At 41.1% G+C, this 13,547-nt stretch overlaps 1 protein-coding gene across 1 annotated transcript in view; it reads left to right on the forward strand.

The window, feature by feature from the left end:
• The window catches only part of wdfy2 (WD repeat and FYVE domain containing 2), a 50,623-nt gene extending 37,804 nt beyond the window's left edge, over positions 1-12,819 (forward strand). The window contains 4 exon segments of the mRNA XM_052013300.1: positions 1,789-1,919; positions 3,012-3,091; positions 3,094-3,119; positions 5,548-12,819. Coding sequence (XP_051869260.1) covers positions 1,789-1,919; positions 3,012-3,091; positions 3,094-3,119; positions 5,548-5,577 — 267 coding nt within the window. The 3' untranslated portion in view covers positions 5,578-12,819.
• Positions 12,820-13,547: the final 728 nt, after the last annotated feature.

The raw sequence follows: 13,547 nt of genomic DNA on the forward strand, positions 1-13,547 counted from the left end.
CTGCTCTTACCATCAGAATACTTTGGTAGATGGCTATGCTGCACCCCTCAGTTTACTAGCTGTTTAAGCTGTCAAAAAACTGAACATCTACACTCTGTTCCAAGACTCTTAATTAGTCTATTGGAAAAAATTAAGTTTTAAAAAGAATTAAACTAACTAAAGCACATATACCAGAAAACATCATTTTATTCAAATATTTTAATCACTTTATCTTAAAATGTACATTACCTGAAACTTGCTGATCTCCCAAACAGCTATTCCATCCCTTTGAAATGAATGGAGTCCTCTGAACCTGCACCAGATGTAACTTGGCACACATTCTGTGCTTGGATTTTCCCGTGTTTGCTGGTGGAAAATCGCAGGAAGTTGGCACGCCGTGGCTTGATTCTGAGTCATCCGTGATGAGATCAAAGTTAGAACTTCTCAAGTTCCAGGCTTCCACATTGCACGTGTGATTGGGATTGTCAGTCTAGTGCCTTCTGTATAAAATGTTGCACCCAACTTTTTTAAAAAACTTTAAACCATTTCACAGTTGTGAAAGCTTGGTGGCCTATTATTTTGTCTGTTAATGGTGCCCAGTATACAAAATGAACTAAAAAAAATAGCTAAGAACAATTACTGTGGAATAAGTTTTGGGGGGGGGGGATTAAATTATCAAGTGTCAGTTTTGCTTTTACCTGCCCAAATTTTTAAAGGTTGCTAGGACTTCTCATGCTAATGAATCATAGAAGTGTAGAGGTAGGAGTAGGAAGTAAGCCATTTGTCCTTCAACTGATCATCCAGATTCAGTACCCGTTTCCTCTGTTCCTTCAAGGAAATGTGCGGGGCAAGTTTATTTGCACAGAGTGGTGGGTGCCTGGAATGCGCTGCCTGGGGTGGTGGTGGAGGCAAATACAGTAATGGCGTTCAAGAAGCTCTTAGATAGGCACATAAATGTGAGGGAAATGGTAGGATGTGGACATTGTGTAGGCAGAAGGGATTAGTTTAGTTGGGCATTTTATTACTAAGGTAATTGAATTGGCGCAGCATTGTGGGCCGAATGGCCTGTTCCTGTGCTCTGTTCTATCTTTCTCCCCGTATCCCCTGATCTCATTAGCCTTTTGAATTATTTTTACTTTCTGCAAAGGTTGTCAGTATTCTGAAGTGTGCTTAGCCAGACTTCCTAACTCAAACTGCAAGATAGGAGTAGCAAAGTGCATTCAGCCTCCAATCTGTTCTTCAGGATCAAGGCTGATCTGTATACATCGGTTCTGATTGATCACAGTTTTGAATTTTTAATTGTCCCCTTCCTCCCCAGCTCAGCAGCACTTTAAGATGGGAGAGTTTCAATTTCTTCTTCCCTTTTATGTGCTCCCTGAAATGCCTCCTGAGCATCCTGACTGTAATTTGAGGTTACAACCTCTTGTTCTGTTCACAGCCACTGATGGAAGTAGTTTATCTACACAATGACATCCTTTTGTCATCATAGAGAAAAGAATTGGATTGTGTTGTAATATTTGAAACTGAAGTGTGGCCATTTAATATATCTTCGTAATTGGAAAATGGTTGGAAAACAACAGCAATAAACAGATACTGAAATAAAGCAAAATCGTAGTGTCAGGGGTACTCAGAAGGTTAAGCAGCACCTGTGGAGAGAAACGATTAACATTTCAGATCAATGACACTTCAGCTTTCATATTATGTCTTCATAATTGACCTGTTTAACTGTCTAGCTAGAATTGTTAAATTTTAGCCGAGCTTTGAATCTACTGCAAATATCATTACCTTTATCTCGTTCCTTTGCTTCAGCACCACTGCAGGAAGTGTGGGAAAGCTCTGTGTGGGAAATGTAGCTCCAAGCGGTCCTCTATCCCTTTGATGGGATTTGAGTTTGAAGTGAGGGTCTGTGACAGCTGCTATGAATCCATAACAGATGAGGAGTGAGTACATTTCAAATTTATAGCTGGGAAAAGATGGTTATGTCCAGTTTATATTAAATTTGTAAAATGCTGGTATAACAAAGGTGATCTGATTTTATTTAAACTCCATTGATTGCTGCAGATGTCTTGTCAACACTTACCAAAGTTGGTAGGATATTTATTTGAATTCTGAATGTTGCATTAGACCTATAATGATCACAAGCGTTCCATTGTCTATTTTCCAAATGAAATCAAAGCAGTTTTTGTTGAATTATCCTGCTTGACTCAATAGTAACATTGTCACTCCAGAATCAGAATATTATTGCTACAGATCCTGTTAGGGTTTCACAAATTCTGGCCACCTTCTCAGATGTACTTTCAGGTGCCATTAAATGGGTGTCCCGGGGAGTAAAAAGCTCCACTGAAGGTAGAGACGAAAGGTGACAAGGTGGTCAAATCTCCAGTGACCCAGGTTCAATCCTGATCTCCGGTGCTGTCTCATTCTCTCTCTTACTGTGTGGATTTTCCCCCAGGTGCTCCAGTTTCCTTCCACATCCCAAAGATGTGCATATTGGTGGGTCAATTGGCCATTAAATTGCCCCTTGAGTGTAGATGAATAGTCATTGTTGATGTAAGAATGCAAGGCTGTGAGTACCTAGAAGAAAAGATTAAGGGAAGGCAAAGAAATGAGAGAAGAGGGTAAAGTGAGTTAAGATGAAGATTTGAATTTGTTTATGATGGAGAGCATCGTGGGGAGACCCATCAAAGGTCCTGTGTAGAAAATAGAGACAGGTGGGGAGACTTCAGTGGGACTGTCAGTCAGGGCCTAGATCTCAACTCAATTTACCAGAAATAAGTTGGCTTTAACATCTTAATTCCTGCAGAGAAAGTGAATTTCAATACTGCAATAATTGTATGATTTATTGGAATCGTATCAAAGATATTAAAAACCATCTTCCTTGCAGTAAATTCACTTCATGGCCTCGCCTATATCATCACTCGCATCTGCATGTGCCACATAATGCAATCTGAAAAATATTTATTAATTTATCATGCTCTTCAGCACTAGCTTTTAACCTTTTGTGCTTTGTACATGATCTATGTTGTGCACAGTCGAGCACCCACAGCAACTTTCCACGACAGCAAGCATTCCGTGGTCCACATGGCATTTGATGTAACGAGAGGCTGGCTATTAAATCGGGAAGTGACCGGGTTATCAAGGTGAGAAAATGAAGCACAAGTCCACCTCCATTACTCAAGTAAATCGAATTGTATCCATGTGCTTTTTAAATTATCTTTATTATTCGTTCAAGGGATATGGGCTTTGCAGACTGAGCATTTAATTGACCTTGAGAAGGTGGTGGGGAGCTGCCTTCTTGAACCGCTTCAGTCCTTGAAGTGTGGGTATACCCTCAATGCTGTTAGGGAGGGAGTTCCAAGATTTTAGGATTCCAACTTTTTGGAAATGCTTCACTTTTAATATAAATCATTCTTCCTGCCTGAAAATAACTGGTAGTAAATGTGGGACTATGAAGACTGTTCTGGGAGAGAAGTTGTTAAGAAATATAAAATAAGTAATCTTACTAGGCCTCCTTAGGTTTCAGTTCATGATCCATTCAGAATTGGCATTAGTTGATGAATGGGGCCATGTATGTACTTGTGGTACAATTGAATCAAGCCCAAGTGTTCAGATGCTTGCAGGTAATTAAGTCTTGGACTTGTGCAGACCTGCTGTAAACCCAGGATGTGCTGAGTGACATGCCTTCACTTTTGTTACTCCACCACATTATTGGATTCCAAATGGAGGCTCTGATAGTGCTGGGATTTGCCTGGCATTATGCTGCAGAATTCACCTTGGCCGTTTTTTTTGTCAGCCTGGCTTGGTGGAGATCAATAGAACAGAACATAGCATAGCACAGAAACAGGCCCTTCAGACCACCATGTTTGCACTGACCATGATGCCAGTCTAACTAATCCCATCTGCCTGCACATAGTCTATATCCTTCTGTTCATGTGTCTGTCCTAAATGTCTTTTAAACATTGCTATCATACCTGCTTTTACCATCTGTTCCAGGCACCTACCACATTTTTAAAAAAAAAACTTGCTGTGCATATCTCCTTTTAAATTTTCCCCCTCTCACCTTAAACCTTTAACCTAGTATTTGACATTTCAACCCTGGGGAAATAGACTCTACCCTATCTATGCCTCTCATAATTTATATACTTCTATCAAGTCACTCCTCAGCCTCTGGTGCTCCAGTGAAAACAATCCAAGTTTTTCCAACCTCTCCTTGTAGCTAATACACTCCAATCTAGGCAACATCCTGGTGAACCTCTTCTGCACCCTCTCCAAAGCCTCCACATCCTTCCTATGGCGTGGCAACCAGAACTGAACACAATACCCCAAATGTGGTGTGACCAAGTTTTTTATACAGCTGTATCATGACCACGACATTTATACTCAATGCTCCGACCGATGAACGCAAGCATGCCGTACACCACCTTTTACCATCCTATCCCACTTGTGTTGCCACTTTCAAGGAGCTATGGACTTGCACCCCAATATCCATTGATTTGAATAGGGATTCTAACCTGTATAATAGTTGAGAGAAGGTAAGTAAGGTAATACATTGTTTTTAATTTGTTCTTAATCTAACCTTTTGTGTATTTCAAGTATTAATATTAAATATATAAAGACTGCTACAAAGCCTTGCTGGGCTTTACAGGAAGCTGAGGCTCTATCCCATGCCCTGTCAAAGGCTTTTAGGGCTATGGGCACAGGGATGGAGTGTTGGGGAAACCTCAGCAGTACACCACTCTGGCAAAAGGCAACTAGCTAGTAGCTGGAAAATGGCAGGTGGCTATGGTTGGTGATGTGTGAGAGAGAGAGCAGGGGAATTGAGAGGGAAAAGAAGGAAAAAGGGGTGTCAAGGGGAGAGAGATGGTGGGACAAATGGTGGTATGGAGAATGTGCGGAGGGGACTGATGCAGAGAAGTGATCGGGCATGTGGGAAATGTGTGAGAGGAGGCTGAGGAAGAGTGCGGACAGTGAGTCCGCATGTGTTTGGTGTGTGTGCACGTGTGTCTAAGTATGTACTCGGCCTGTGACTAGGCCCCAGTCTTCTTGGACTCCTTGGTTGCCATTGGACCAGGACCTTGCAATGTCCTCTCACACATTGGCATTTTCTGCTGCTCAACTGGAGTGTAATCAACTTGTCTATGATCTGTTAATTCCAGTTGGCAAAGACAAAGATTGCAATGTCACGAGTTTCCAGGAAATTCCTTTCCCTTTACTAATTTGGAACCTGTTTTCTTACCAAGAAATTGATCAATACAAGTAAAGGCAGGAAAACCATTGCAAAGTACCAATTTTTTTATTGCATTGTAGATTCTAGCTGCTTGTTTATAAAAGCTACAATTTAGTTTTGAGTTGAACAGTACACATCTGCTTATAATTTGCATTCAGTCTGTAATATACATTATATATTAATGAGTGGGTTAACTTCTGCAATATACTTAGGACATGGTTACCTCTGCTAATAACATGTAGCTAAAATACCTTGGGGAAGAGGGGTTGAATTTAGTTTTATTAATTTGAATTGTAAGCAAATTTATGAAAGTTGCTAATTTGAACATATTTTTCCTGCAGCTTTGGGATATGACTCCTGTGGTGTCATGACCTGCTCTTGCTGACGATCGTAAGGGATTCTGTCCACGGGCTAGTCTACACGTGGAGGATTAGTCAGCAACGTTAATACGGTTATGGCTTCGTCAGGGAACACATAGGAATTGACATTTTCCAAAGCAGCCTTCCAAATCCTGATCAGTATCTGCCGAAGTTTAAAAATTGCACAATGATTCTGGTAAATCTCGGCTGCAAGAATTGAAGTACGGTTTTCAAGAGGGTCATTTGTACAATTGAAGTGTTTGTATGATTTTCTGTAATTTTTTGATAGACCTAAATAATTTTTGTTGGTTGTGTTTTTTAATGTTGTGGTAAGTTCTTGTCTGTTCATGTTTTTGTTCTGTTGCTCGCTGATGAGTGAATAAGTGTCATGCTTGAGAGATATCTGGTTTTGATTTGGTAATGTACCTTGCAGTAGTTGTATAGTTGTCTGTTTTGTACGAAGAAATCATAGACTGCTAATACAGATTTTCCCAAAGCAGGGGAAAAGAAAAACTAACAATGGAATTGCAGTGAAGGAAAGGATGTAAACCTAATTGTCTAACGGCCCTTTCTCTATCTCAAAGTGAAATTACGTAAAACATTCCCATGTATTTTCCAGTGATTTAACCTATGACTGTAGAAGTGAAGTTTGAGAAAACCCGGTGTTTTCTTGAACTTGAGATGTAAATAATTAGAAAGTATAACCACAAACTCTAGGCAAGTTTTAATGCAATGTGTGACAATAGGATGAACAGTAAGTTAAGTACACATCTGTGCAATAGATATAAAGGAAAATTATAATGATTGACACGATCTTGCTGTTGAGACAGTGGAGAATAGGATTTTGATGCTTAAAACTAAAAATCTGTTCTCTTGCTCTAACTTCCTACTCCCTGTTATCTCTTAATGCCATTGTTGTCCCATCATGTCCTTTGAAGCAGGGAGGTGAGAACTGAGAAAGAGAATGTGCCTTTCGTTTCTGTCTTGAGGTCTGCTCTTTGATTTCCCGACTCTGCTTCCTCTATGCTTCTAAGTCCTTCTCACTCACTATAGTCTAGTGGCACATTGCTAACATTTGGTTGAACCTTGGTCTGATCAGTGAGTATTACGATCTGCGGATACATCCCATGATCCAATAAAACTTTCATCCGATTGGTTGAAACTTAAATGTTGATTCTGACCTTGCCTGGATGACACATTTATTTGAACCTGTGTTGGGACTGAAGTCTCCAATCACTGCGTTGCAGAAACCTGAATGCAGTGGGAAGCTGCTCAGCTGATTACACTACTGTTTGCTCCACATTGGAGCTCTCAACTCCATTCCCATTCCTTTTCCTGCACGTGTAATACACACACATAGTTCACACAGTTCCTTCGCGATCTGCTGAGGCTAATTTCGCATTTAATGGGCCAGTGTTGATTGCATGTATTCTTGAAAAGACTAGACGTCAGTTATCTGACTCCTGCGGCAATCTGTGAAAACTGGGGTTTGGGGTGCTTGGGAAGGCTTGATGGGCGTTGGGGTTAATGGATAGTGATGGTGTTGGGTGGAACATACCTCAAATTGAAGAATAAAAGCCTGTCGTTTGCATGTTGCCTTTGCTACCCTCAATTCCTTTCATCCACAGAATTATTTTTAAGTTTAATTAATCTAAGAATTTAGACTGTTACATTTTAAAGGAATGTACAAGGGACACAAGTAGCTAAGATGGGCCAAGCTAGTCTCAGTTGTTATAATAATTTGATTTTTTTTTGCCATAGTCATAGAGCAATACAGCACAGATACAGGCCTTTCGGCCCAACGAGTCCATGCCGACCATGGTGTCCACCCAGCTAGACCCAATTTCCTATGTTTGGCCTGTCTCCCTCTCAGCCTTGCCCCTGCATGTACCTGTCCAAGTGCTGCTTAAATGATACTATTGTAATTGCCTCAGCCACTTCCTCTGGCAGCTCGTTCCATATACTCATCACCATCTACGTGGAAAAAGTTGCCCCTCGGGTCCCTTTTTTAAACTTTTCCTCTCTCACCCTAAATGTTTGCCCCCTAGTTTTAGACACCTCCTACTTTGTGGGAAAAGACTACTACCATTCATCTTGTTTATGCCCCTCATGATTTTATAAACCTCTATAAGGTCACCCCCACTTCTCCTATGCTCCAAGGAATAAAGACCTAGCCTGGCCAACCTCTCCCTGTAACTCAGGCCCTTTATTCCTGGCAACATCCTCTGTAAATCTTCTTTGCACTCCTTTCCAGTTTAACTATGTCTTTCCTATAACAGGGTGACCAAAACTGTACACACTACTCCAAGTGCGGCCTCACCAATGACTTGTACAACTGCAACATAATGTCCCAACTCCTCTACTCAATGCCCTGACTGATGAAGGCCAGCGTGCTAAACAAGGCTTTTTCACCACCCTGTCTACCTGTGATGCTGCTTTCAATGAACTATGCACTTGTACTCCTAGGTCCCTCTGTTCCATTACACTCCCTAGTGCCCTACCACTCATAGTACAAGTCCTACGCTGGTTTGACTTTCCAAAGTACATTACCTCACACTTATCTGTACTGAAATCCATTTGCCACTCCTCAGCCCACTTTCCCTAACTGATCAAGATCCCCCCTCCAGTAATCTACGATAACCACCTTCACTATCAACAACACCTTCTAATTTTGTGTCATCTGCAAAGTTACTGATCAAGCCTTGTGCATTCGCATCCAAATCAATGATACAAATAACAAATAACAAGGGTCCTAACACCAACCCCTGCGGCACACCACAAGTCACCGGCCTCCATTCCAAAAAACAATTTTCAACCATCACCCTCTTTCCTACCTACGAGCCAATTTTGAATCCACCTAACTAGCTCTCCCTGGATTCCATGGGACCTAACCTTCCAGACCAGCCTGTCATTGCAGGACCTTGTGTAAGGCCTTTCTAAAGTCCAAATAGACAACATCCACTGCCCTACCCTCAGCTACCCTTCAGAAAATAAATCCTGTCCATACTTGTTCCTCTTAGATTACCTACTGCACATTAAAGTGGAATTTTTTTGCCAGAATGCTAACAATTAACGTTTATTCTACCCACAGTACTATTTTTACATTTTAATAGAAAGAACAAGGATCCTCTTGAAGCACAACTGTAGCGACTATTTTAGCACAAATTTTCAGAATAATTATGTACAAATGGACATAGGAACTGAAGTAAGCTCTTTTCATATCCCTTGATTCCCTCACCTTATCAATGTATGTTTCAAGTCTTGAAGGTTCTGTTGTCCCTGCATTTGTTTACTTTTGGGGAGTGGGGGTGGGAGGTGAAGAGGGGGAAAGAATTTCAGGTTTGGTTCACACTTTGTGTGGAGAACTGCTTGCTCTCTGACCTACATGGCTTGGCTCAAATCTAAGGATCATCATTCCTTCTGTATTTCCTTCCTCCAGAGGAAATAGCTGACAAGTATCCACCCTCTTGGAATTTTTGATCATTCTAAAAACTTCCGTCTTCTACTTGTGGGGCTTTTATTCTTATTCTCAAGTGTGGTAACTTTATCTACCTGTGAGCACAATCATCCAGTGGTTGTGTTTTATCTTGCAAGTGGGGGTAAAAATTGGTTCTTCCTCTGCGGCTGATGCATTTTTAAGTCCCACAATTAGTTGATGCAAATAGCTGAAACTACAGTCAGTATTTGCTCTATCTCAGTTACTCAGCCAAGTGAGGGTTAAGCCCTCAAAGCAGGCATAGTGGTTTATTTTGAAGTTAAATTTATTCCATATTTCATAGCATTCCAGTGTTTTATGTTTACAAATCAAGGCAGTTGAGGCAATTGTTTGTAGCAGTTTATCAAGAGAGCTTGCATCCCCCTGCTTTCTCCTCGTGCTTTTGTGCCTTAATTTTCAGAATCCATGCACTTAGCTTTCAAAGCTGATCTTTGCCACAAAGCATCCCGTACTCAAATGTACACCACCATTAACCAATCCAGTTAGCACTTGGGAAAAATTGAACAGTTTGGAAAAATCAATCATCGAATGTTCTCGGAGGCAAATTAGGTACATTAACATTGTCTGCTGTGTGCAATAGACTAATGGTCCTGAATTTCATTATTACGGGCACTATGTTGCCTGAAAATTTCCATATTGTGACTTGCTCCCTCTCCATCTCACCACATCCCACACACCCCCCAAAAAAAAAGTATAGTGCATGTTTTAAACCCAACTTTCCTAGGCAATAGAATACTACATAACAGCCATATTTTGGTCAACAACAATAGTTTAGATTTACTAAAGGAAAGGGGAAATTGAGGAAGTTGCTAGTTTGGATAAAGAAAGAGGTAGGCCCCATTTGGTAAGCTGGTGGTTGATCTTTAATCTCAGTGTTATAACCCTGTGTCCTTTCATTGCTCAACAATCCATCAATGTCTGAGCCGACTCAGTGGCTGAGCCTACACAGCCCCTTTCCCCAAAAGAATTCAGAAGATTGGCTACTCTCTGTGTGAAGAAATTTCTTCTCGTCTTAGTTCTGAATGGTTGACCACTCATTTTGAGCCTGTGACCCCTAGTTCTAGCCACACTGGTCAGGGAAACCATCATCTCTGCATATACCCTGTAAAGACCCATAAGAATTCCACATGTTTTAATGAGGTTGCTTTCACCCTTCTAAACTCTGAAGAGCATAGGCCCTGTCTGCTTAATCTTTGCTCAACCACTCCCTGTTTGCCTCCCATTACCTCTTTTTTTTCTCTCTTCCCCCCCCCCCCCCCCAAAAAAAAAAATCCATGAATCATCCCGGTGAATCTTCAGTGCACTTTCTCTGTACATTTTCCTTGGAGATCGGAATGGTACACAATTATTCCAGGTGTAGTCTCACCTGGAGCCTATTGCAGTAAGTCATCTTTGCTCGAATTGATAGGTTCTTGATTGGTAAGGAGGTTAAGGGTTACGGGAGAAGGTGAGAGAATGGGGTTGGGAAACAGCCATTATTGAATGGTGGAGCAGACTCAGTGGGCTGAATGGCCTAATTCTGCTCCTATATCTTATGGTCTAAATTCTCTTGCAATAGAGGCCACTGTCTTGTTTGCCCTTGTAATTGATTGTTGTACCTCTTTAAACAAAAACTTTCCTGGCAAATCATAACACAATGAAACTTGCCTAATTTTGGAAGATACAGCTTCAGATATTGTACTGTGAAGGTAGGGCACAACACTGAAACTCTTGTGGTTTAGTGGTGTTCTGAAAGCTGTATTGTTCATGTGTAAATGAATGTTTTCCCAAGAGTATTTGTTTTAACACTTGTACCTAATATTTCCGAGAGCTTTGCACAAATGTGGCTTAACTAGAAATCCAGATCAGCAACAACTGCTGAGGCCCAGGAAGCCCATCTCACCAGGACTGATCTTGCTTTTGATAAAGTAACTGACCACTTAAGTTCAAAGCATTAAATTCAAAGCTAACTTCTCCAAAATTGGGCAGTTTTATCATTAGGATTTGCCTGGAATGCTTTCTTGAAGTACAGCTAGTTTAAGGGTAAGACCCCTGTGAAGCAAGTCATAAGTCCCAGGAAACAACTGAACAGACACATTTACAGCTGTATCAGTTACACTATTTCAAAGCATCCGTCATCTGATCAGGTTGGTAGTTGCAAAACAGTTGGTTTTTGATTTTTGACCTGGTCTCTGTATGGATTTTAATGGATCTTTTGAGATGCTTGCAGTACTTAAAGGTAATGCATTTCCTTGATTCTCCCCTTCCCACCACTGGGAGTGCTTCACTGGGGCTGCCAGAGGTGATAGCTGGTCAGCCTTGGATAAGATTTAATGTTCCAGGAGCCCTTTCATTTTGGTCAGTATTTACACTACTCCCAAAGTTCAAACTGGTTTTGACAATGTAGACATCACTCAGTGTTGAGAGTGGGATTGAGTTCACTCTTGATGAGAGGGAAGAAAAGTTGAATTAAGCAATATTCTATAGGAATCAGCTCAACTCACACAATCTCCTGAGATTGTATTTGCATCTTCAACTGAAGCTTCAGAAGTGTATTCAACCCATTGTATTTCACCTTGGAGTGTCACTCTATTCAAAGCCTGTTCTATTCCCTACATAAGAACAGTTCAACTCTGTATTCCTCAGCCACCAGAATGATGGGTCAGTGGAAATTGACAGTTCCAATTTCATTAGAATGTGATCATTACCCAACCTTGAACAGGAGGAATCAACCAGGCCCCACTAAGAAGAATCAGCAGTTTTATCTGATTGACAACTGTTCGAAATGAAACTTTGTCCACTTGGAAACCATTTAGCAATCTGAAATTTGAGGTACTGTGATTTTGTTTTAAAATGTGACCACATATTACTGCAAAGAAGTGAGGTCTCTTGGGGTGGAGGAATGTCACATCTGTGGGTGAAGTGTATTCAACATTGTACCTGTATGAACTTGAATGATGTTGCAATTAATGCTTCAAAAAAAAGTGTTCTGCTCTGTAATAGGGCTCCTCCTCCTGGTAAAATGCTGGTACATTTTGATAAATCATTCCAAAGGAATTCTACTCCCAGGTTTATTTCACAACTAATGCTACAGTTCAGTTGAACACTTAGGACTTGTTAGCTATTTAAATTGTTACTATATTTATGTATTGGCAATCACAAAATAAAACTCTTTTAGAGGTGTTTGCAAGAGCATTGTATCATTGTTGCAGATGGTGTCCCTGTGACAGTTGTTGTGCATTATCCTTCACTTTTGACTGATCTCCAGTTGAGTAACACAGCATGGAAGTGGGCCCTGCAACCCACCAAGTTTGTGCTGATTATCACATGCCCATTTCCACTAATCCTATTTGTTCTTCCTTGATTTTGGTGACAAGCTGAATGTCCTAAGAAAGTGTAGACACTTGGGTGCTTTCCTTATGATTGCATCTATGTGCTGGGCCCAGGACAGGTCATCTAATACGTTAATGGCTAGGAATTTAAAGCTGCTCTTTCCCCCAATGTAGACTGTTGCATGTTCACCCTCCTTCCCTTTCCTGAAGTCAACAATTAGCTCTCTAGGTTTGCTCATGTTGAGTGAGAAGTTATTGTGGAACCACTCAACCAGGTGTCCTATCTCGCTCCAGCAAGCTGACTCATTGCCACCTGTGATTTGTCCAACAAAAGTAGTGTTGTCAGTGAATTTGAAGATGGCATTGGAGCTATGCTTAGCCACATAGTCATGTGTATAGAGTGGAACAGGGGCCTAAGCATGCAGCCTTGAGGTGCACTTGTGTTGATGTCAGCAAGGAGATGATGTTCTTACCAATCCTCACTGAAGTCAGCTGATGAGGAAGTAGTATCCAGTTGCAGAGGGAGATAGGTCCAGGTCTTGAAGCTTTGGGTTTGGATGGGATTGGTTTTCCCCAATCCCATCCCCAGTCCTTCAGCTGCTTGGGAAACATTAAATCAAATGAGCTGCAAGGTCTGCTGGATCAGCACAGGATAGCACAATGAGTTCCAGTTCCTGGCAGAAACTACTCCTTGATCTTATCTCCAATCTTAATCACACTTTAATTAAAGGATATAAGAAAATAGAAGCAAGAGTAAATCTCAAGTCTGTCCTGACATTCAGTGGGATCATGGCTGATCTGTCCCAAGTCCTCAACCCTGCCATGCAATCTCCACATAGCCCCAAATTCCCTGAAAATTATAGCTGCCCTAGGGGGTTGCAGAGGCTTGGTCAATAGGGCTGTTTTTAAAGAGATAGGAGTCTATGAGAAGAAATCCCTGTACACCTCTGTTTTGAATGACTGCCCCCTTGTTTCGATGTCCTTTCATTCATATGTCAAGTGGAAAAAAATTCTTAACATCCACCATATCATGGGCTGCAGACTGGAGTCAAATTTCACAACATTTGCTGGTGCCAATAACGGTGACCATTAATCTTCCAGATAGTCAAAAGTTCACCTGCTTTAATTTAGGAAATCCTTTGACCTCAGCCTATTGTGCCCATATGTGACTCCAG

Source organism: Pristis pectinata, chromosome 4 (genome assembly GCF_009764475.1).
Source record: "Pristis pectinata isolate sPriPec2 chromosome 4, sPriPec2.1.pri, whole genome shotgun sequence".
In the NCBI taxonomy this organism is placed as follows: domain Eukaryota; kingdom Metazoa; phylum Chordata; class Chondrichthyes; order Rhinopristiformes; family Pristidae; genus Pristis; species Pristis pectinata.